The 23,714-nt window shown below is 50.2% G+C and overlaps 1 protein-coding gene across 6 annotated transcripts; it reads left to right on the forward strand.

The window, feature by feature from the left end:
• The first annotated feature begins 6,041 nt into the window (after positions 1-6,041).
• SCNN1A (sodium channel epithelial 1 subunit alpha) lies at positions 6,042-16,086 on the forward strand. Of its 6 annotated transcripts, none has more exons than XM_019476483.2 (15): positions 6,042-6,313; positions 6,414-6,502; positions 7,339-7,711; positions 9,865-10,262; positions 10,587-10,842; positions 11,678-11,865; positions 12,254-12,354; positions 12,600-12,763; positions 13,014-13,112; positions 13,280-13,397; positions 13,703-13,781; positions 14,061-14,118; positions 14,262-14,317; positions 14,873-14,948; positions 15,321-16,086. In XM_019476483.2, the coding sequence occupies exons 4-15, from the start codon at positions 9,889-9,891 to the stop codon at positions 15,645-15,647; spliced, it is 1,896 nt and encodes a 631-aa protein (XP_019332028.1). In that variant the 5' UTR covers positions 6,042-6,313; positions 6,414-6,502; positions 7,339-7,711; positions 9,865-9,888; the 3' UTR covers positions 15,648-16,086. The 6 variants fall into 6 exon arrangements, with proteins under 6 accessions (XP_019332028.1, XP_019332029.1, XP_019332033.1 ...); XM_019476484.2 differs by having other exon boundaries at positions 7,339-7,645; XM_019476488.2 differs by lacking the exons at positions 6,042-6,313; positions 6,414-6,502; positions 7,339-7,711 and adding an exon at positions 7,849-7,905.
• Positions 16,087-23,714: the final 7,628 nt, after the last annotated feature.

Raw genomic sequence — 23,714 nt, forward strand, 5'->3', positions numbered from 1 at the left:
TAATTTATTTCATGCTGGTTTCTGTTTCTGTTGCTTTTCCAATATATATTTTCATTTTTGTGTCATATGAGGATTATATCATTTTTATTGTTTTTCATGTTTTTCTCCATATTATTTCTTTTCCTCATTTTCTGTTTGTGTGTTCATATTATTCATCATGTTTATTCTTCCTTTCTCTTTTTTCTTGTTTTATTTTTTTTTAAATTTTTTTTCCTGTGAGCTTCAGTTTTGACGATGTGCATTTCCCATTAGGAGAGAATAATACTTTTTACATTTTACCTTGCAGGGATCCTGTTTTTTTGTTAGAAAATCCAAAATTATCTGATTAAAAATAAATAAATCCAGAATTCTCTGATTAAAAAACCCAAAATCCATGTTTTTCCACAATTAAAATGAAGTGCCATTATAAGTAGGAATCAGTTGAACATAGTGTTTTATTGATACTAGGCCTGTGCGAGTCGGCAGCGATCCGATCCAGCTTCGGATCTGGTCACTTCGGATGGCCGTGATCTGATCCAGAGCTCCAGACCTGGTTTCCGCCTCCATCCAGCCGAAACGACTCCAAAGTGTTGGAGCCGCCTCGGAGATCCTGCCATAGGGTATAATGGGGAATCAATTAAATATCTATAACTTTGTTGTTTCTTGTCTGATTTGGATGAAACTTGCAGGGATGGTAGCCTCTGCTGAGACCATGCAATCTACAAAGTTTCAAGAATATCAGTATAAGGGTTTGGGGGGAACTGTACCCCAAATTCTTGAAAGCCAAACTCATGTCACAGCTGTGTGTCACACCACAGGGGGGGTCAAAACTGCAGGGGTGGTGGCCCCTGGTGAGGCCACAAAGCCTGCCAAGTTTCAAGGATATCAGTGCAGGGGTTTGGGGAGAACTTCACCTCAAGCTGTGGACAAGCCAGACTCGTGCCATGGGTGACACTGCATGTGTTAAGGCGCAGCGGGGTGACAGCTGCAGGGATGGTGGCCCCTGCTGTGACGCCTGCCAGCAGTGGAGGAGATCGGTGCAGGGGGGCTCTGGGGCCCTGCACCCCTAGCTGCTGAAGGACAAAACTCCTGCCAAGACTGTCTCTGTCCTGGGGCAGCTGATTGCCTGTATTGAGTCTTTCCTCTCCTTAGCCTGGTTTTGTAGGTGCTAATTGATGCTCATTGAGTCGTTATGTAGTAGCTAGGTCCTGTGTATTGAGCTGGTCCCTGAGTCCCTGGTCCCTGAGTGAATCATGATTGATTGATTGGTAACTGGTAACCCAGTAGCTTAGCAGCCAGGCCTGCAGCAGTGTCTCCCCTCCCCGCCCCAAGACAGACACAGTCAGTCCCGCAGCACCCATGGCATGAGTTTTGCTTGTCCGCAGCTTGAGGGGCAGTTCCCCCAAAACCCCTGCACCGATCTTCTTGAAACTTGGCTGGCTTTGTGGCCTCAGAAAGAGCTACCACCCCTGCAGTTTTCACCACACTATGTTGTAATACCTAGACGTGACATGAGTTTTGCTTTCAAGAATTTGGCGTGCCGTTCCCCCCAAACCCCTGCACCAATCTTCTTGAAACTTGGCAGGCTCTATTCTCTCTGCAGAGTCTACCACCCCTGAAAATTTTATCCAAATTGGACAAAAACAAAAAAGTTATAGATACTTTATTGTTTCCCCATTATACCCTATGGCCGTATCTCTGAGGCGGCTCTGAGGCGCTTCGGGAAGCCGAACAAGGCAGCACTTCGACCCGGATATGCTGCTTTGGACACTGAAGCGCCAGGAGCTTCTCCAGATCTGAAGCTCTGTTCGAAGCCTTGCACAGCCCTAATTGATATATTTACAATTTTAAAGTAATTTGGAAGCCTACCAGTGCCTCAATCATTATAATAAAATATATTCTAAATACCTATATATTTTGGTGTTTGATTTTGGTTTATCATGGAAAATCAGAGCTCCCCCTGCCCCCTTCACTCACCAGGATGTGGTCCCAGCTGCAGCTGTCCCCCCCGCTGCTTTGTGATGCTGAGCAGTCCTGACATGCCAGTGCCCTGCTGGTACCTATGCCGCTGTCCCTTACTCCCAAGCCACAGCCCCTGCCCACCCCCCACTTGCTTCCTCCCAGCAGCAGCTCCTGCCCTGTACCAGGAGGATGTGTGGGGAAGGGTGTGTGTGTGTAGGACAGGGGGTGTGCAGGGAAGGGGGTGTGTGGGGCTATCCAGAGCTTGACCCCTGCCTTGATGATGCAGGGCTTGTCTGGACTTGCCAGAGCTTGGCCCCTGATGGCCTGAGCAGACCCCATGCCATTGGGGCCATGCACCAGGCTCTGACATGCCTGAACCACCACTGTGCCATCTGGGGACTCCTTGATTGTGCAGGGCCACTTTGGGCTCACCAGACCTTGGACCCGGCCCTGGTGATGTAGGGATGGTCTTCAAGCCCTGGCCCTCCAGCCCCCTCCTCCCCCAAAACCCTGTCCCACAGACTTATCTGCATGCAGCTGTTGGGGCTGCTCCCATCTCCTCACCTGGCTGTATTACAGGCTGTGTGTATGTGGACCAAAGCAGCACCATCCCCAACTAGATCATCACAGCCAAAGCTTTGTCCAGCCAGGTTTTGAAAACCTCCAAGGATGGAGCTTCCACCACCTCTCTGGGTAACCTGTTCCAGCATTTTATATTCTCCTACTGAGAAAATTCATCCTAATATCTAACCTAAATGTCCCGTGCTGCAACTGTAGAACATTGCTCCTTGTTCTGTCATCTGACATTGCTAAAAAAATAGTCTAGCTTCATGCTCTTTTGAACCCCTCTTCAGGTAGCTGAAGGTTGCTATTAAATCACCCTTCAGTATTCTCTTCTCTAAACTAAATAAACCCAATTCCCTCAGTTCTTCCTCATAAGTCATGTCCTCCAACCCACCCACAATTTTTGTTGCCCTCCCCTGGACTCTCTCCAATTTGTCCACATCCTTTCTGTAGTGGGGAGCCCAAAACTGAGCACACTACTCCAGATGTGCCCCCACCAGAGCTGAATGGAGGGGAATAATCACTTCCCTTGACCTACTGGCAACACACCTAACAATACAGCCCAGTATGCTATTAGTCATCTTTGCAACAATGGCACACAGCTGGCTCATATTCAGCTTATTGTCCACTGTAACCCCCAGGTCTTTTCTGCAGAGCTGCTGCACAGCCAGTCAGCTCCCAGCCTGTACCAATGCATGCAACTCTTCTGTCCTAAGTAGAGGACTTTGCACTTGTCCTTGTTGAAACTCATGAGATTCCTTTTGGCCCAATCCTCCAATTTGTCCAGGTCACTCTGAATCCTAGCCCTACCCTCCAGTATACCTATTATTCCCCACAGCTTGGTGTCATGTGCAAACTTTCTGCAGGTGCACTCTATGCCATCTTCCAGGTTTGTTGATGAAGACATTGAACAAAACCAGCCCCAGGACCAACCCCTGGGGCACTCTACTTGATACCAGCTGCCAACTAGACATCAAGCCAGTGATTATTACTCTCTGAGCCCAATGCTCCAGCCAGTTTTCTATTCACCTTATAGTCCATTCATCCAGTCCATACTTCCTTAGCTTGCCTGTGAGAATGCTGTGTATCAAAAGCCTTGCTAAAATCAAGGTACATCACATCCACCAGTCTCCCCACATCCACAAAGCCAGTCACATCATCATAGAAGGCAATCAGGTTGGTCAGGCATGACTTGCCTCTGATGAATTCATGCTGATTGTTCCTAATCACCTTTTTCTCCTCCAAGTGTTTAGAAATGGATTTCTTGGGGACCTGCTCCATGATTTTTCCAGAGACTGATTGGTCTGTAGTTCCCTGGATCGTCCTTCTTCCCTTTCTTATATATAGGCACTCTGTTTGCCTTTTTCCAATCGTCCAGAACCTCTCCTAATTGCCCTGAGTTTTCAAAGATGGTGGCCAATGGCTCTACACTCACATCAGCCAACTCCCTCAGCACCCTCAGGTACATCCCATCCAGCTCCTGCAGGTGGAGGTGAAGATCTCTGCTTGCTGCCAGAAGTCACAAGCCTCCAGCTTCCACCCTCTTGGGTGTCCATGTCCTCTCTCTACTCCATGTCCTCTCTCTACTCTAGTGCTGCATTTGGCATTTCTTTGTCCATAGAGCCAAATCAGTCAGCACTGAATCAAAGAACGCCTCATGGCAGACCATGCTTTGGAGCCTCACCACCTCCTCCTGTAACTCTCTTGCCTGTTGCCTGAGAGACACCACCAGGAGGCGCTGCTCACACTGCAGGCACTCTCTGACCTGGCCATCACTGGAAGGAACCTGCAAGCCGCAGTCCCTGCAGTCCCAAACCTGGCCCTGGGTGGAAGTGTCAATGGTGAGCAGTCCTGCCTGGACAGAAAACTCACAGATGTAAGCAGACGCAGTGGCTCTGGCATTGCAACTTCCTCCTTTCCCTGAGTCTCTTAATCTGCCTTCTCTCTCTTACTGCTCTTCTTCCAAGCACACCTTCCATAAAAAACTCACCTGGAACTGGCCTGTTTATTTCTCATTGGCCCCAAAATGTTCCTTTTTTTTTCTGCTTCCTCATACCAAGCTGAAAGACTTACCCCCCAAAAAAGGGGGAAGGGCCCACAAACTGGTCTCAGAACTGACCTGTGAACTGCTTGCAAACTGCTTACATGTGCAATGTGGGGGGCCGCCTGGGTGACGATGTCTGTGAAGGTGTCCTGTCACGTGTGGAAGGTGTGGAACCAGAGTTTGCTATTGCAGGTGCCAAGGACAATCTGCTCCCACCACTTAGTGCTGGTAAGGTATGCCCAGACCCTGTGCTCAACAATGTGGAGGTGGTCCCAAAGTACTCCGATGTTTATGGCATCCAGGATGCCCTCATCATCGTTGTCCAGCAGAAAGTCATGGATGCTCAGTGGGCAGGGGTACAGAGGCAGGACAGATGGTTTGGTGCATGAGGGTGCATTCCAGGGCCTCCCGCTGCTGTGCCAGGTTCAGCAGGCCATGCATGATGTACCATATCCTACCATGAGAGTCATGCAGGGTGATCAGCAGGGAAGCAGGAAGCCATAGTGTGGTATGGGATAGCTGGGACACACAGTGAGAGGACAGCAGGGGCAGATTGCTGGAAGTAGCTTGGTACTCACTAAGGCATGGGTCCCAGCATGCACCTGCTCCTCTAACAGTGGCTGTGTGAGGCCACTACTTGGTCTGGAGCAGGGGCTCAGATAGTCAGGACATCACCAGAAAGTACTCCTTGATCATGAAAACAATCCCTTGATTGTGAAAAATCCTGTCCCTGGTGAATGCTCATTGTCCTCCATCGGCCATACCTGGGCACACCATGCCTACTGATGGTGATCTTGGGGGCCAGCAATCGGCTAGTGCAGGGGGGGCTGGCTGGCCTCCCACCCTGAGAAGCAGTGTGCCCAGTGCCCACTGGCATGGGCTCTGGGAGTGGAGAAGCCCCCTGGTCCCCCACCCACCTGCACAGAGGCAGCCAGCCACACCGGGGACTTGGCCCGCCAGCCGGCTGCCTCTGTGCAGGCAGGGGATGATCAAACAGCTATCGGAGGGGGCTGGCCAGATCCCCAGGGAGAAGGTTCTCGTTGCTCCCCACACACAAGGACAGCCCCCCGGATCAGAGAGCTGACCGGCCAGCGGACTGCTGGCTGAGGCCGTGTGCAGGGGCAGGGAAGCGAGCCAGGCATCGGGGCATGGGGGCTGCCCACAGTTGTGCGATCCCAGTCAGCCAAGGAACTGCAGGTGTCAGGGAAACTGGTTCTAGGTGGCTGCATCTGCCCAAAGTTTCCAGGAAAGGAAAGAAGCACGGACAGGGGAGGAGGCAGTGAGGTGGGAGGTGAAGCAAGGGAAGCCAGGTGGCTCTAACAGTTTTATTGTTAAGGTTGGAATGAGGAAGCTGGGGAGAATGGAAAAATACTCAGATGCAAACACACCTCAGCCTAGAGCTCCCCAGTCACTAATGGCTTCATGGAGATTCACTCCTCCCTGAATCCTGCCTCAAGCCCATCCCTCCCAGTCTTCAGCCAGCTGCTATTCCAGTTCTGACCTGCACACACGGCTTTCACCTTTTTATTTTCAGAGTCCAGCCCCGGAAGCTTCACATGGATGGGCCATAAACCAGACTCTTTGCAATGTTGAGGCTGTGGCTGAGATCTGACTTCTCCTGCTCTAGCAATAATTAAGGAGAACTGTAGAGAAGCTGGGAGTTAGGTGTGGTCTGGGGTGTGTTAGCAGAGTTTAGTGCAGAGCTGAAGATGGCATAAATGAATCAATTGCGTGAAGGCAGGAGATAATCAGGAAGATGTTGAGGTAAGAGCTATAAAGCATCTCAGTGTTTTTTATGGTGAAAGGGTTCTCTGTTATTTGTTTCCCCACCAGCCTCCTTTACACCCTGTCAACATTTTTCCAGGAACAACTCTCTCTGCATGGGCCAAAGAAGAGATCTCCCTGTACATAAAAGCCTCCATGAAGCAGCACGACATGTGCAGGCATGTATAGGTGAGCATCCCCTTCTGTCTGGAACATAAGCCACTTTGAGAGGCCACACTGGCACCAGGGAAGGTGTTTCTGTTCAGCCCAGGCAGACTGCTCAGGAAATCAATCCCTGATGGAATTTTCATAATAATACTTACCACAGGTGACTCTGCTCTCCCCAGAGCAGCTTATGAATTTCAGCTGTCTAATCCACCCAGGAAATGTCATTCCAGTCCCCATTACACATCTGAGAAAGCTAAATAAATGCAGATGTGAACACAGAAGCGGGACAACTCAGGAAAGTACAGTGCATCCCAAAGAGGAAAGGTGGTAGTTATGGTGAGACACGGTCAGGAGCTTTTTTTGAAGCTGGGTAAAGAGCTAGCATTAAGCGCAAGCTCACAGGATTTATGGAAGAGATGATCCAAGGGCTAGAGACGCAGCTGGAGCTCCTGGTGGGATTCAGACAAAGTGAAAGTGAAAACAAAATGAAAGAGAAAAGAAGCTCCATGAACAACTCAAGATTCACTGGTATCCACTAAGTGGGATGACCTGAACGGCAAATCACTAGACAAAGAGGGCAACCTATGTATGAATGTCACCAAGAGAACAAGGCAGGGGAAGAGCCTGGCTACTTGAGGAGAAACAGGGCTGGCTAAAGAATTGGGTTTGTTGCCCCCGGTTAGCAGGCAGTAGATATGATGGCAAGAGACAAAAATAGGGAAGCCAGTCCCAGCAAATAGAGGGTAGAAAAGGTCAGAAAGCAGAAGGAAGAAGGAATGCTTTGAAATGTGGGTACTGCAAGAGACAACAACAGGTACAAATCTCACGCCCTGTCCTTTCTGTTCTGTTTGTACCAGGAGGAGTCTGTTGTTGGGAACTGTTGAGACTCCTGTCACCAGAACTGATCCTGAGAAGAGAAGGTAGTGCTGTCTGCCAGGAATAAATATCGAGCCGTGGGCCAAATGCTGGGAAGAAGCAGAGCAGGGAAGAACCCACGGACTGCCCTTCAGATCAGGACAAATAGCTCTCCCAGTGTACTCTGGAGCTGGCCTAGGGGTCTTGTCAGAGGGACAAAGAAGTGGGGGCCCAGGCTTCTGTGGACAGTCCCTAGAAAAGGAGACCTAACGTGCATGACCAGAGTGAAGATCAGACAGTCACTTGAAGGTCGGTGACGTGAATGGCAAGCTGCAGAGAAACCTTTGTGGGAAGAGGGGCATTGGCCTCGTGGAGGTACGGGGGAGGGGAGGGGTCCAAGCAGCCTGGGATGTGGACTGGCTGGAGTGCTAGGAAGAGCCTTAGCGGGGGTGGAGGCGGGGGCAGGATTGGGTTGTGCGAGGTGCTTTGAATGAGGGGGAAGGGAAAGGTGGCAGCTGACGGGGTAGCAGAGGAGACGGGGCACCGGGGCGCCCAGGAGAGCGAGCACGGCAAGGCCCGCCTAAGGAAGCAGGGGAGCGGGAGGGAGCCTGGAGCAGTGGCGGCTGTGCGAGCGTGGCCCTGCCTGGGGCTGCCCCGCGGCCGGGAAGACTGGCAGCCGGGGCCCCGGGGCCGGCCCTGCTGGCGGCGCCGCGCGGCCCGGGCAGGGCTCGGGCCCCGGGGCTGCAGCCGGCACCAGCCGGGCTCCGCCGGCTGAAGCCGCGCCCCGCCCGCGGGCAGTGCCGTGCTAATGAGGCGGCGCGGGGAGCTGAAGCCGGAGCGAAACCGGTCCGGTCCTGAGCGGCGGGCAGGGCAGGGCTGGGCTCCCAGCCGGGCTCACGGAGCGGGCAGCGGAGCGGGGGCGCAGCGCCCGGGGACAAGGTGCAGCAGCGCCGCCAGGTCCTGCGGGGCGGGGGGCGCTGGAGGGGCGCGGGCGCGTGCGCATGCTCAGTCCGCGCGTGTATTCACTGTTTGTTGCGTGTTCAACCTGTCGAGTGTGTGTGTGTGTGCGCGCGCTCGCGCGCAGCTTTCGTGTGCGTACATGGTCAGTGTGTACGCTGCTTTCAGCGTGCATGTGCGCTTAGCGGGGGGGGGGGGGAGAGCACCTGGTGTAGGGGGTTACAGGGGGCCAGGTGAGGGAGGAGGGGTTATCTGGACAGCACAGTGCTGGTAGGGCATGCATGGATGGCCTGTGTGTGCGCGTGGGTGCATGTGTGTGTAGTCATGAGGGCAGTGGAAGGAGAGCAGTGTGGCTGTGGAGGGTACAGGGCCCTAGGGAGGGTGGTGGTGAAGTGGGACAGAAGCCGTTGCTGCGGAGAAGGGGCTGTAGGTGTGCATTTTTGGGAGGACACAAAGGGAAGTAGGTGGAGAGGCTGGGATAATGGATAGGGTGGCATTGGTGAGGACAAGTGGTAAGCATGTGGAGAGGTCAGAGCCTTGGGGAGGGGAGGGGGTATCTGTTTGGACTGGGCAGTGTTGGGTGGGGCAAGTATGACTAAGTGGTGGAGAGGTTGGGAGAAGTGGCATATTATCAAGAAACTATGGATGGCATGTCCGGAGGAGCCAAGTTCTTGGGGAAGAGGCAGACACTGAGTGTGTGCGTGGGGGGACTGGGGGCTTGGGTGGGATGGCAGCTTGTTCACAGAAATGAGAGAGTGCTTGGGAGGATAGGTGTGCTTGGAGGTACCAGAGATATGTGTGCAAGCATGCAGGAATTGGAGTGTTGGGGAGAGAACATGTCCAAGAGTGTGAAGGGACCAGGTTGTTGCATAGGATGATGATGTGTGTGGATAGATCATGGTCTTGGACGTATCAGCAGTTTGTAAGACAAAATGGCAGAGTGCTGGATAGGACACAAGTGTGCATGTGTGTCTGTAGAAGGGCCAAGTTGAGGAGGAGGGACTGTGGGCAGAACAGGGCATTAGTAGAGTATGTGTGGAGTGGCCAGGATAGTGGGAAAACAGCAGTGTGGATGTGGAGAGCTCGGGACACTGGGGAGGGTGGCAGTATGTGGAAGAGAGGCTGTAATGCTGTGCATATGGAGTGACCAGGATGCTGGGAGTGATCAGTGTGTATGCAGTGAAGCCTGGGTGTTGGAACAATCCGAGTGTCTGTATGAAGAGGTCGTCTTTTGGAGGGTGATGTGTATGGACAGAACAGGGTGTTTGACAAGGTGTTAAGGTTAATTTTACTATGTGCTGGAGGAGTGCTGGAGAGAGCATAGTGCTGGGAAGACATGGATGTATGTTTTGAGAAGCCAGGCTGCTGGAGAACTTAGGCAGGCCAGAAGTCACTGGTTGGAGTGGCTGGGGCCACAGCATAAAGGGATAGGGTTTAAGTGTTGTGGTGCCGAGGTATTGGGCAGGATACTGGAGCCAGGGTTTTGCATGGGCACAGATTTCCTATATTAGATGGGTTGCAGTAGTCACAGCTAGTATCCACAGTGCCTGATTCTGAGTTTTCTGTCATAGGGTGGAGCTGCAAAGGTAGAAAAGATGCCCCAAGAGGAGAGTATGAGGCAGTGCAAACAGGGAGCACAACACCAGCAAAAGCATGAGGAGGTGCCGGAGAAAGCAGAAGAGAAGCACGAGGGCCTGATCGAGTTCCACAACTCTTACCGGGAGCTCTTCCAGTTTTTCTGCAGCAATACAACCATCCATGGAGCCATCCGGCTGGTGTGCTCCAAGAAGAACAAGATGAAGACGGCCTTCTGGTCTGTGCTCTTCTTCCTCACCTTTGGCCTAATGTACTGGCAGTTTGGGATCCTCTACAGGGAGTACTTCAGCTTCCCCGTCAGCCTGAACCTTAACCTCAACTCAGACAGGCTGACCTTCCCTGCTGTCACACTGTGTACCCTCAACCCATACAGGTACGAGAGCGACTCTCATGGCCTGCAAGCATGTGTTGTACCCTTGTGGGATCGAGGTGAATATCCATGTTCTTGTTTTCTTCCTGCACAGGAGGTAGAGACATAAAGTACATGTCTCCATAGGCATAACAAAATCAGAGTACATGCTCCACTGCTATTTAACAATGGAGTAACTATATCAGAGCAAAAACACTCTTATACTGGAATAGTGTCCATACAGGCACTTACACAGGTGTAGCTGTAGCAGAGTAAGTGCAACTATGATGGGAAAGTTCCTTGTGCAGACACACCCTGATTTGGAGGTCTCTTCTATCTACCTCATAGATACAGTGCTGTTCAGAAGGAGCTGGATGAACTGGACCGGATCACCCACCAGACACTGATGGACATGTACAACTACAACATGTCTGTGACACAAAGTGATTGGGCTGCCCAGTATACACACAAACGTAGCTCCAGGAGCCTGTTCCACTATGTTCAGCGGCACCCACTGCGGAGGCACAAGCGTGATAACCCAGCTATTGTGGAGGAGAACAACCCTCCTGTAGATAAAAGTGACTGGAAAATTGGCTTTCTCTTGGTAAGGTTTCTAGATCCCTCCTGATCCTGTCCTCTGTGATCTGATGAGGCAGCTGGGACTATCTTATAACATTAGCTTCAGCCACCACCACCACCACCACCATGTGGGAATACAATTAAGTTGTTGCAGCCGTTGCTAAGGAAAGATAGAGTTGGGAAGAGTGTTCAGGTCCCAACCTGTTCCCTTAAGAGCCTGAGAAGTGAACTCACTAGAATCTCATAGAAGCAAAAAGGTCTAGTCATGACTCACCCATGGAGAAGGATCCCCTCTTTCAGAGTGTAAAACTTTTGTTCACACACCACACAGGGCATTTTTACATATGCTTCCAGGGTAGGAGTGCTTTAATTAGAGCAGCTCTGAGAGCCGCTCTAATTAAAATGCCAGAGTGTCTTCACCATGCTTCAAAATGGTGGCGGGGGCACTTTAACTAAAGCTCATTGAACAAGCTTTAGTTAAAGTGCCTCCACTGCCATTTTGAAGCACAGAGATGATGACACACAAGATGCAGAGACTGGCTGGGGCACACCAGTTAGCACACTCCATCAGGCTTGATTAATTACAGCATGTCAGAGCAGCCTCCCGGCACATGTACAGGCACACATAGCTAGGTCTTTCTTATCCCTCTGGAAACTTCTCTGCAATTTGCTGCCTCCTCCATCACTCTCAGCTCTTTCTCCTGCCCAGGGACTTCTCTTCCATGTCCTTTATATGCATTTGTCAAGTATTACCTTGCTTTGTTCCCTATCCATAGTCAGGGAGCTCATATATCTATCTTCTGCTTCATCCCTTCCTCATGAACTTGGAATCTGTGACATAGCTGCCTTTTCTCTTGCAGTGCAATGAGAAAAGTGATGACTGTTTCCACCAAACATACTCATCGGGCGTGGATGCTGTGCGAGAGTGGTACAGTTTCCACTACATCAACATTCTGGCACGGATGCCCAGCACTAAGGACCTAGATGAGTCTAATTTTGAGAGTTTCATCTATGCTTGCCGCTTCAACGATGTTACATGTGACAAGGCGTGAGTGCTTGGGAGGACTTCCACGTCTCATGCTGAGAGCCCTCAGCATTCTTCCTCTTGGGTCAGGATACAAAAGCTGATGGAATATTAGGACATAAGTCAGAATCATTCTCCCTTGTTGAGTCCTCAGGCACCTACTTCCCATAATCTCAGACTGTGGGGTTGAGTTCTTCCCTTGGGGTCTTGGCATCTCCAGTTCAAAGATTCTGCTGTGCCAGAGTCAGTTCTTGGGCTCTGTCTCCAAGGGCTGGTTCACACCAGACATGTTTCTCCTGCAGTGCTTGAAGTCCCTTACTGTTGGGTGGGAGGAGCAGTTCCTTTCAGAATATACTGCCTCTGTTCCAGAGCCCTGACAGCCCCTCATCTGAACATTTCCGTCTCTCTCCAGGAATTACACTCATTTCCATCATCCCATTTATGGAAATTGCTACACATTCAATGATGACAATAGCAGCCTGTGGACATCCTCACTGCCTGGGATCAATAATGGTGAGAGCGACAGAAGATGTTGAGGGGCAGAAAGAGATTGTGGGCAGTGGGACACTGCTGGGCTTACTCTTCCTGGTAGTAGCAGATTTCTTCCCTTCCTGTGAGCTCTGTCTCTATCAGTCCCAGATCCTTACCTTCTTATTCTTAGCTCATCTTGGCTCTATGTTACCCCTCATTGAACTTTGCTCTCTGTTTTCCCTGCCTTCCATGGCCCTGATCACCCTAGTTTTCTGACACCCCTGCAGGTCTCTCACTGGTGGTGCGCACAGAGCAGAATGACTTCATTCCCCTGCTGTCCACAGTGACAGGAGCCAGGGTGATGGTCCATAACCAAAATGAACCAGCTTTCATGGATGATGGGGGCTTCAACATACGTCCAGGGATAGAGACCTCCATCAGCATGAGAAAGGTGAGGGAGGAATAGTTGAGATAGGGAAGAGGGGATGTGGGCTTCCATGGAGAACCACATGGGAAGATTTCCTTCAGTAGGCAATTGGTGAGATAGGAGCAGAGGAAAGAGAGAGAAAAGGGGAAAGCAGGGAGAAAGTGGTAGCAGGAAGGAATACCCAGATATTGGTTGGGGTAGATGGGACTAAAAGCTGGTAGAAAGGAAGTTGGGTATCAGATGCTTTAGGCTAAACTATTGTTTGAATCATCAGGAGATGACTCTGCGTCTTGGGGGCAGCTACAGTGACTGCACAGAAGATGGGAAAGATGTGCCTGTGCAGAACCTCTACTTATCCCATTACACTGAACAGGTAACCCATGACCTCTGGTACAAGGCCAGCTTGTTCCTTACCTTTCTGGAATACCATTTCAGCCCCGCTTGCCACAAAGGGATCTCTGTTTTCTTGGTACTGGGATTTGAAGTGAGGTCTGTGGGTTTGGGTTTCTTTGAGCTCTCCCCTTCTCTCATGGTTTCCAGGTCTGTATTCGATCCTGTTTTCAGCTGAACATGGTGAAACGCTGTGGATGCGCATATTACTTCTACCCCCTGCCCTCTGGAGCAGAGTACTGTGACTATACTAAGCATATAGCCTGGGGTAAGTGATCATGGGACAGGAGGAATTACATAGCAATACCCCAGGCTTTTGTAAACCCACCTATTCTAACCTTAACTCTTAGAATCTCCCAGCAGACCCTTGTGGAAGCTGCTCACCCCTCTGATGGGGCTCTTCTCTGGGATTTTCTCCCTAGAGCAGTAGGCCCCTCAGAATGTTAAAGGAGGTAGGGGCAAGAGGAAGGGTACCCATTTCTGGGCTACTCTTGCCTACATACAAGCCCCAGAGATTCTCTTCCTTGTTCAGAGATGTTGACCTTGCATTTCGCTCATTTGTCCCCTGCTCAGGTTACTGCTATTACAAGCTCCAGGCTGAATTCAAAGCTGACATTCTGGGCTGTTTCCGTAAATGCCGGAAACCTTGCAAGTAAGTTTCAGTTTGTTGTAAGGTGAACTAAAATTTTTCTCATTCCTAGAGATAGATTAACGCCAAAGAATTAGATTGGCTAGAGAAACTGTTCAGCGATATGGGGCAGAGGAGGGTTTGAGCATGTATAGTAAGACGTCTCAGGGACATTTAACTTCTTACCTCTCAGCATGAAGCAAAGTTAGGCTGCATGTGGTGGAAGCTGCTGAGGCTTCTATGTTAGCACTTACCTTGTGGATGTCCTAGTCTGACCTATCACCAATGCCTCTCTCCCTCCAGGATGACAGAGTACCACCTATCAGCTGGATACTCCCGGTGGCCTTCTGCCCTCTCTGAGGTAACAAGATATCTTCCTGCTTTTACTCCCTTCCCCAGCACAGGGTGTCAGACCTGTTCCATCAGTTTCTTATCCCCCAAAAAGAGATCCCAGCCTCCTCACAGTAGAACGTATTGATGATGCCCTTGGTACTTTCATTTCAGGATTGGGTGTTTCACATGCTTTCCCAACAGAATAAGTACAATATCACATCCAAGAGGTAAGAACTCCGGGGGGGAATCAGTAGGGTGAGAGGACTGAGATGATTCTGTGGGTAGAGATAAAATGCAGGGATGGTCAGGGCCTGGGGCCCAAACTGGTGACAGTTCAGCACTGTGAGGTTGGGCAGTAGGAATGACCCAGTCTTAGGGAAGGGCTAAGTTGAAAATCACATGAATGTCCATGAATAGTGAGAGCATGGGTCTAGTTCTGTGAAGTTTAGCAGAGTGTTAAAGACTGTGGGTGTGGGGCCAAGAAGGGGTAGGGGTGACGTGAGAACTGTAGTTGCTGTGGATTTGAGGGATCATAGGTTTGAAATGACACTACATTTTTGGGAATATTCTTCCTGTTTGGAAGGTCCCCATGGAATCTGGGAAAGACTTCAGGCTTAAATGTCGGACTGAAGTCTCAAGAATGGCAGGATGAGGGAACTGTACAAATCAAGGGGATATGATGGGGGAGTGAAAGTTTGATGGAAAAACAAAATGAAGAGGTTATGCCAACAGGCAGAGGCTGCAAGATGGTCATCATTTCCCTCCTTCTCTCTTAATAATAGGAATGGAGTTGCCAAACTGAACATATTTTTTGAAGAGTGGAAGTATAAAACCAATGGGGAGTCTCCTGCCTTCACGGTACATACTGCAACCCCTTGCTGTCTCTAGCAACCTGCTCCTTATAGATTCATAGATTGTAGAGTCGGAAGGGACCACAATGGATCATCATGTCTGCCCCCCTGCCCCAGCTTGGAACAATGCAAGTCCAACAGGGATGCTGAAATGGGATTGGAGTGAGGACTTCTTCAGTATGATGCTCTGCTTTGGAGGCTGTTTCTTTCAGCTGCATCACTAGCATCTATGTTTTTCTTCCTGAAGAAGGATGGGGGATGGAGATGTCTTCCTAGGCCAGGCATGGATGCTTTTGCTGGGAAGGTGCCTGCTAGTGAATGGAAAGGCCAGGACCCTTGTGCAGACCACATTCTCACTCTCTCCATCTGTTTCCTGCAGGTGGTAACCCTCCTTTCTCAGCTGGGGAATCAGTGGAGCCTCTGGTTTGGTTCCTCTGTTCTCTCTGTGGCTGAGCTTGCAGAGCTGATTTTGGATTTCGTCGTCATCACCTGTATCCTGTCCTTCCGCTGGCTCCGCGCCTGGCATGAGACTGCCTCCACTATGTCACCCCCGGGTGGGCATGACAACACTGACTTCCAGTCTGAGGTGTCTGGCCCCAGCACCCCACACCGCTTCACTGTTGAAGCTGTTGTGACCACATTGCCCTCCTACAACAGCTTGGAACAATGCGAGTCCAACAGGGATGCTGAAATGGGATTGGAGTGAGGACTCTGGTGCCATATCCTACCTACATGTAGCTCAGGGGTCACATGCACTACACCATTGATCTTGTCCTTGGGTCTGCAGCTGTGTGGCAGACCGAACCAGGGACCAATTTCCTGCTTGGTGCTAGAATAACTGTGGATTAGCTACACCTGTCCTTTCTTTACCTGGATCAGATCATAGCAGATCACTGCACTATTACTGGTGATGGGTTAATTTATATTCTCTTCTGGTGGCAAATTCTACAATCCTTCTCCCACAATGCAATGTGCTTAGTATCTGGTACTTACCATTGTCATGGGTTCCCAGTGATGGGAAACAAATATATTGTGGGGGTCAACTGAGCTCTTTCAGGTTCACATACACGCTCTCTTTTTTCTTGTACCAAGGACACACCCACTCTGGTCTGTAACCATTAGAAAATAAAAACTAATCAAAGAGGTTTTAGTGTGTGGCTTGGTTTGCCTGTGTGTAACAAGGAACAGAGGCAAGGGGATGTGACATTCTACAGCATGGATAGGTTACAAATCTGCACACATGCCTTTTCCCAGTATGGGGAACTAGGGGCTGCTTACCAGCTCTGAGCTATTTTTCCAAAGATTTAGTTGTTCTAATAAAAGATATCACATTTACCCAAAGAACCTTGTCAGCTCTGAGCTGTTAATTTTGCAGCCGAGTCCAGGCTGGCTATTTCTGCCCCTGTTGGAGTCTGGGGAGGAGGCTGGGAATGCCTGCCTGGAAGTAGTTTTTCTGTGCAGTTGCCCTCACTGTGCTGACCAGTATCCTCTCCTTCACCAAACTCCAGACAGTCCCAGAGTTTGTGACTGGGTCAGGGGGGAGGGGGAGAGGAAGAGAAGGCAGGGACAGACAGGTTGGGGTCCAGTATGGATGCACGAGCTGGCTCCAAACACATTCTAGCTTAAGGTCTGAAATCTTCTCAAGCATGCTACTGGCCAATAGAAAGATGTGTGCAACCCAACACACATCTCACTTCTGCACTCCATGCAGCCAATTTCCTCTTTCCTGAATGTTCTGGGACAGCTTTATTGTCTTGTGCCTTCCTTAGTTAGGACCGCTAGGGAACAGAGTAGTGCCTGACATTGAGAACATACCTAGACTGAGCTCCCACAAACAGTAGCTCTGGTGCACGCCATGGCAGAATGGAGCCAGCGTAGTGCAGAGTCAGGACAGCCCTTATGAGCTCTTCCCTTCTGTGTTCAAAAACTGAACATTCCCCCCAGTGAGAGAGGCTGCTGTGCAGCCAGCACAGGGAAGGACTGATTGCAACATGGGAATTATTAATAGAAAACAGGTTTGGAGACCTTTAATTTTGCATTGCAATGAAGCACAAGGACACTAAGAAACTTTTATGGAAATAGTACAAGAGACAATGAAGCTGTAGTCATAGAATGTATAATGTAAAGATGCTTCATAACTAAGGGACTGAGGAGGTTGGTAATTGGGAGATGGATCCACAGTTAAGCAGCTGCAGGACCACAAACTGAAGGACTACAGAGGTTGCCTCCTTCTCAAAAAAGGGTGCAGACAGAAGTGCAGCTCCCAGCTGTAACTCAGAATGATTTCTGTTCTGAGATACAAAGTTACCCCAGACCAAACAGAAGTACACTGTTGGTTCCAGGGGGAAGGGAGCCTGCAGTCAGGTTCCCATAGCAATGGTAAAGCTCTCTGCCAGTGCTCGCTGCTTCCAGAATGGAAGGGGGAAAGGCATTCTTAGGGCTCCCCAGCAGATGCTGAAGGGTGGAGTGGATGAACTGAAGCCCCCTTCACCTCAGGGGGGGCTCTAATGCATACACCCCACCCTCGGGCAGCAGGGAGTGGGAGAGGTGAAAAAAATCCCAGACTGAACTCCTCCATTCTTTCCCCCACTTCCATTCTGAAAACAGCAACAGGCTGGGAACTCTGCAGACATAAGTTACAAAAGAAGCTACATTTTGAATTCTGATACCTGATGCAATGAGGGGGGGCAGATTTTCACCGAATCAGCCATTTTTAAAGTTGTTTACAGCCGTGCACTTGCATTTGGTCACAGCTATAAACTGCTTTCTGTAGTCAGATTGGGCAAAATGTGTCACTTTGGTCTGCACCCAAAGCTCATTATTGAGTTATTCTCACTCAGGTATGCTTGTGTTTATGGAACCCAGTGATCACAAAAGGGTACTTGGTTGAGACACAGGACCTGGAATTCAGTCCTAGTCTGCCTGGTTCACAGGACAGATTTCAACCAAGGTCTCCCTCACCCTGGGTCAGAGTCTAATCACCAGGGATCCAGGTTTTCCATTTCCCATGGCAAAATGAAAAAGAAATGCAGATTTTCCCTTTCAACCAAGAAAAAAGTAGGTTTTTCATTTTAACAGAAAAAACACATGGATTTTCCTCTTTTACAAAGAGATCTCTGCAGGCTGGCAGAGTTCCAGCCTGCAAGAGCCTCTTGCAAAAAGGGCAGAAAACCCTAAACCCTGTCCCAAGTCAGAGGGAGAGGGGGAAAGGGTGGGCCCTGAGACTCTCGAGTTAGCCAGAACTTGGCTCACGCTCACTTAACCTCCTGAAGCCTTTGGGGTACATAAAGCTTGCAGGGGACTAGGGGCCAGCTTGGACCCCCCTCCGGCAGGGCTGGGGTGGGGGGCCCTGTGGGCCGGGTGTGGGTGCAGGTGACTGCCAGGGCTGTGTAAAGAGTCAGCAGGGCAGGTGGAAGGCAAGGCAGGGCAGGTGTGCTGAAGGAGGAGAGATGTCCGTGGGCAATCTCAGGCTACCACAGGAGAACCTGGGCAACATCCATATGCCCTGCTGCCAGGGGTAGGGATGGGCAAACAGGCAGGGTCTTTTACTTGTGTACTTCGCAGTGTCGAACACCTGGACCACCTGCCTTGCTCCCTGCTCCCACGAAGAGGAGGCAGTGGTCACAGCTCAGTGCTGCAGCTCAAGTGATGTTGTGGTGTGCTGGAGGCACCGAGCTGCTGCTGCTGTCCATGCACCGTCGGGCAGGATGGCCAGCTCCATGCCTCCACATGGGGCTACTAGCACTCCAGCAGAAAGCCACATGCAGAGCCAAGTAGGAGCCCACCCAGGCTGATGGCATGTGACTCCATGCCTCTACGTATGGCTTCCTGCTAGAGTGCTGAAAGCCCCAAGTGGAGGACCCACCCAGTCTGATGGCCCATGGACTGGGAACTGCATGCCATTGGGCTGGACAGCAAGCCATACACGGAGGCACCGAGTTGTGCACCATCAGGCCAGGCAGACTCCTGTTTGCCTCTGCATGCAGCTTCCTGCTTCCTGCTGAAGCGCTGGAAGCTCCATGTGGAGGGCCAGCCTGGCCCGATGGTGCATGGACTGGGAGCCATGTGTCATTCGGCTGGGCAGGAAGTTGTACATGGCACATAACTCAGTGCCTCCATTGGGCTGGGTGGGCTCCTGCTTGCCTTCACATATGGTTTCCTGATGGAGTGCTGGAAGCCCCATGTGGAGGCATGAAGCCAGCTGGCTCGACCCGATGGCATATGGTCTGGGAGCCACAGAATCAAAGGACCAGAAGGAACCTGCAAAATCATGTGCCATTGGGCTGGGCAGGAACTGTACATGGAGCCACTGAACTGAATGCCATTGGGCTGGTGGGCTCCTGCTTGCTTCCATGTGTGGCTTCCCACTGGAGTGCTGGAAGCCCCACATGGAGGCACCGAGCCCACCCAGCCCAATAGCACATGGCTCCCAGACCACATGCCATTGGGCCAGGCCAGCCCACCACGTGGTGCTTCAAGCACTTCAGCAGGAAGCTGCATGTGGAGGCAAGCAGGAGCCCACCCAGCCCAATGGTGCATGCAGCGAAGCTTGCTTGGTCAGCGGCTGTCCCCACAGTGTTCCATGTGGGACTAAGCCCTGCCAAAGGCAGCCAGTGCCATGCTCCCACCCATGAACAACGTGGGTCCCTGGAGGCTGAGGGGGCACAGTGACCACCCGCAGGCGGCAGCAGCGGTGTCAGCGGCGGAGACATGGTGGCAGTGAGCGGGGACCGCCTGCAGGTGGCCACAGTGATATCAGTGGTCAGGGTGGGCCAAGCGGGGACTGCCTGCAGTCACCTGCAGCAGTGTCAGTGGCAAGGCGGGGGAATAGTGAGTGGTAGGCAGCAAGTGGGGAGCACCTGCAGCTGCCGTTCATGCTGTTGGCAGTGTTGAGAGGGGATTGCCAGCAGCTGTGTCAGCGGTGGAGGGATGGGGGGTGGGCAGTGACTGCCCACAGAAAAGAGAGGTGGCCAACAATCTCAATCTATGCTCCCACCCACAGCCACCAGCCCTGGATTGGGCCAAGAGGCAGGGTGGGGCGGGGCCATTCCCAGCACAGCTGCATCCAGCCCGGCTCCCATTCAATTGTCACATCAAGGCAAGGGGAGCACAGCAGCACCTGGCTGGCTGCAGCCACACCAGAAGCTGTGAGCAGGCTGGGGCCAGCAGGGCTGCTCTGCTTCCCCAACCTCCAGCAGCAGCCACTGCTGCACCTATCACCCCTGCCATGCTGCTCTGGGTGGGCAAGTAGGAAGTCTCAGCAAGAGACTGCTGCCCAGCGCACACAGAGCTCTGACCTCCCTCCCACTCTGCCCATCCGGCATGACAAGCATCTCCTGAGGGTGGGCAGAAGGTGACTGGAAGCTGGAGCTTCATGTGCTGGGCAGGAGCCTCCAGGCTGAAACTGCCTTTTTTTTTTTTTTTTTTTCAAATGAAAATGTTGTGTGTTCCAAGCCAAATCAGCCAAACTGATTCCAAATCTGTAAGTCAGTCAAGAACCATAAGTGGCCCTACTACTGGCAAACATCCTTCACCCCACCTGGGGCTTCAGGTGTTTCCAAATACTGTGGCCGGCATCCTATGTGCAGGCCCAAGCTCAGAGGCTTGGGGTTCAGGTGCCCCCGAGTTTCACTTGCCCTTAGCCATAAGGCCCCAGAAGCAAGCTAGGGAGGAGTCTCTGCCTGCCCAGAGTGGCATGGTGTGGCAAGAGCAGGAGCTGTAGCTAGAGGCAAGGGGAACAAAACAGCCCTTCCAGCCCCAGCCACCATGCAGCTTCCAGTGGGGCTGGTCCCAGTGCAGCTGCAACCTGCTGGATGCTGCTGTGCTCTCCTCACCTCCAGCAGCAACTCCTCCTCCAACTCCTGCCCCCTGCTGCAGCACTCTAGACAGGTGGGCAGACCTCACGTCAAGCTGGGCCAGGTCCTGCCGGCACTGGGACCTCTCATGCAGCCAGGTTGGGCTGGTCCCAAATTTGCACCACGGGAAACATTTTTTCATTTGTGCACATGCCTTTTAACATGTCTCAAAGTGGTTTGAAACATGGCAAGAGGCTCATGCACACTCATCTGGATGCACCCTTTGTCATGAGCATGGTATAAAATTTCTTTTTTTTAGAGCCAAGAGCCTGGAGAAGAGAGAAATAAGTTTTTTGGAAGTATCAGGGTCTCAAAGTAAAAAAGGATGTATGTACTTTTAGATGGTCAGGCTTAGGGAAGACTAGGGACAGCATTTTTTAAGGAAATGGGGTTTTTAAGAACTGAGGTGTAGGAGAGGAGAGGGTTGGAAGATCACAAGTTTTTCACAAGAATCATAATCTTGGAAGGACGTGGTGTTCCCTGGATAACATTGATCCATCACTTCTCCAAAATCCTTTCCTTTCCATGGTTTAAGAGAAGGTTCAGTATTTTGTTAAGGACAAAGATCCTGTAAAAGATAGCAGTGTTTGAGCACTGAAGCCAGGGTTCTGGAGAAGAGAGGCCTACATGTTTTCAAAGGGCTCAGGTTTTGGAGAAGAAACAGATGTACATACTAGGAAGGAACGAGGATAACAGAAGAGAAGGATTAAGGTTTTGGATGTCTTGATGAAGAAAGGGGTATCCCTACTTGGAACAGGGAATGGTTTGTGCTTGAAAGGTGCTTATTTGTGAAGGGTTTGTGTTTTGCAAGGTGGTGTCTTGGAACAAAACAGCATGTTTTAGCTTGGAATAGGCTATGGCCTTGGAGAAGAGAAGTGTTTCATGTTTTTAAGGTAATGGGGTCTTGGAAAAGAACATGTCTGGAATGGGCCTAAATCTTGAAGAGAAGCATCACAATTTTGTTAGGGGCTACAACCTTGAAGGGGACATGGATGCTTGGGAGAGATGGCTCATGAAGTGTCAGAAGATTGAAGGGGCAGGTTTTGAGAAGAAAGGTCAGGATTATTTTTTAATGTCCAAGTTCAGAGAAGAGTCAATTCTACATGGGGTCAGGCCTTTGCAGGATAGATAGAAGTATTGACTGAAGCTGTTCCAAGACCTTGAAGAAGAGAATCATCAGTGATTTGGAAGGGGGTGTAATTTTAGAGACAAAGCAAGTGAGATTGGAAAGGTTTTGAAAAAAAACAACACTCTGTATTTTGGAAGGGCTGTAGTCCTGAAAAAGAAAGAAAAGTTGACAAAGAAAAGTATGAGGTCTTAGAACATTAGACAGGGTCTTAAAACTAAGTATTTTGTCAAGGTGCATGGTTTTGCAGATGATAGGGGTGTGGGTATTGCAAAGGAGTCTGGTCTTGTAGAAAACAGGTGGGTGCATGCTTGGATGGGATTAGGACTAGAGAAGAAAGGCTCAACATTTAGTAACAGACTGCGGTATTGAGAGAGAAGGATGTCCATGCTTGGAAGGGCCCAAGGTCTTGAGGGAAAAAAAAAGGGTTGCAAGTTCATGAGAGGCCAGGATTCCAGAAAATAGAATTGTGAGTATTTCAGAAAGACTGGTGTGACAGAGTCAGTATTTTGGAAGTAGCCAGAGAGGTCTGAGTACTTGAGGGAACCCAATCTTGGGTTAGTATTTTAGAAAGGCTTGAAAAGTGTATGGAGTTAAGGAAGAGACAGGATTCTTGGAGGAAAGAAGGGTCAGTGACAATGTGTTGAAAGGGTCAGAATCATGAGAGAGAGAACTGATTGGGCTTTTAAAGTGTTTGTGCTTGAAGGAGCCTGGATCATAGAAAAGTCTGGGGTGAATACGATTGCAGCAGCCAGAGTCTCAGAGGAGAACAGTGTGTGCCTGAAAGAGGTTGGAGCATTGAAAAACAAGGTCAGGGATTTTGTTAGAAGCCAGAATCACGAGCAAGTTTGGAATGAAGACATCTTGGAGACAAAAAAAGTGTTTAAGAAGGGACTGAGGTTTCAAGAGAAGAGACACATGACTATTTAGAAAGGGATGAGTCCTTAATAGGAGGTAGGGTATGAATGGGTCCTGCTCTTCAAGAAGGGACAAGTGTTGACTGGTTTGGAAGGGGCCATGATCTTGGAGGTGTGATCAAAATTTTGGGCTGTTTGCCAGCTGTTTTGTTTCGAGACTGTTTTGACTTGTTTTGAGCTCAAAACAGCAAAATCAAAACAAAACGAAGGGCTTCAAAACAGCCTCAAAATGAAATGAGGGCAGTCAAAACATTTTGAAAGTTTCAAAACGTTTCGAGTTTCGAAGCTCAAGCTGGGCTTGCCTGCAGGGAAACAGAAAGTAAGGAGAAGGATGGGGAAAAGGGGCGGGGGAAGGACTGCACTCATATTGACTGTGTAGCTGGCTAGTGACCGTGATCCTTCCCTGAAGTCCCTTCCAATCCCAGTGCTCTGGGGGAGGGATGGAAATACAGCATAGAAGGCAGCATTGTTTGAATTGGCATGCTTTTGGCCTTCGGGTCTGACAGTTACTGAGCTGCGTCTTCCAGCAGCTCAGGAGCATTAGACAAAGGTTACTACTGGCATTGATTTGAATGACTTCCTACTTGGTAGCCTAGCCTAGCAACTGGGATTCCAAAATACCTTTTCTTTCTTCTAGACCCTTTTATTTCATTATTATATTGATTTATTCCTTTCAATGTTATAATTATATTGGATATTACACAATAGAATTTGATTTATATAGGGAGATACATTTATATTTTATTTCTATACATTTATACCTTGTGGCATAGACTACACACCTTAGACAATTATATAGGAACACAGATACATTTATATATTTGTATAAAAGCAAGACACTATGAAACACACTGTGAAGTGTGGTGGAAAAGCAG

Source organism: Alligator mississippiensis, chromosome 1 (assembly GCF_030867095.1).
Source record: "Alligator mississippiensis isolate rAllMis1 chromosome 1, rAllMis1, whole genome shotgun sequence".
Classification (NCBI taxonomy): domain Eukaryota; kingdom Metazoa; phylum Chordata; order Crocodylia; family Alligatoridae; genus Alligator; species Alligator mississippiensis.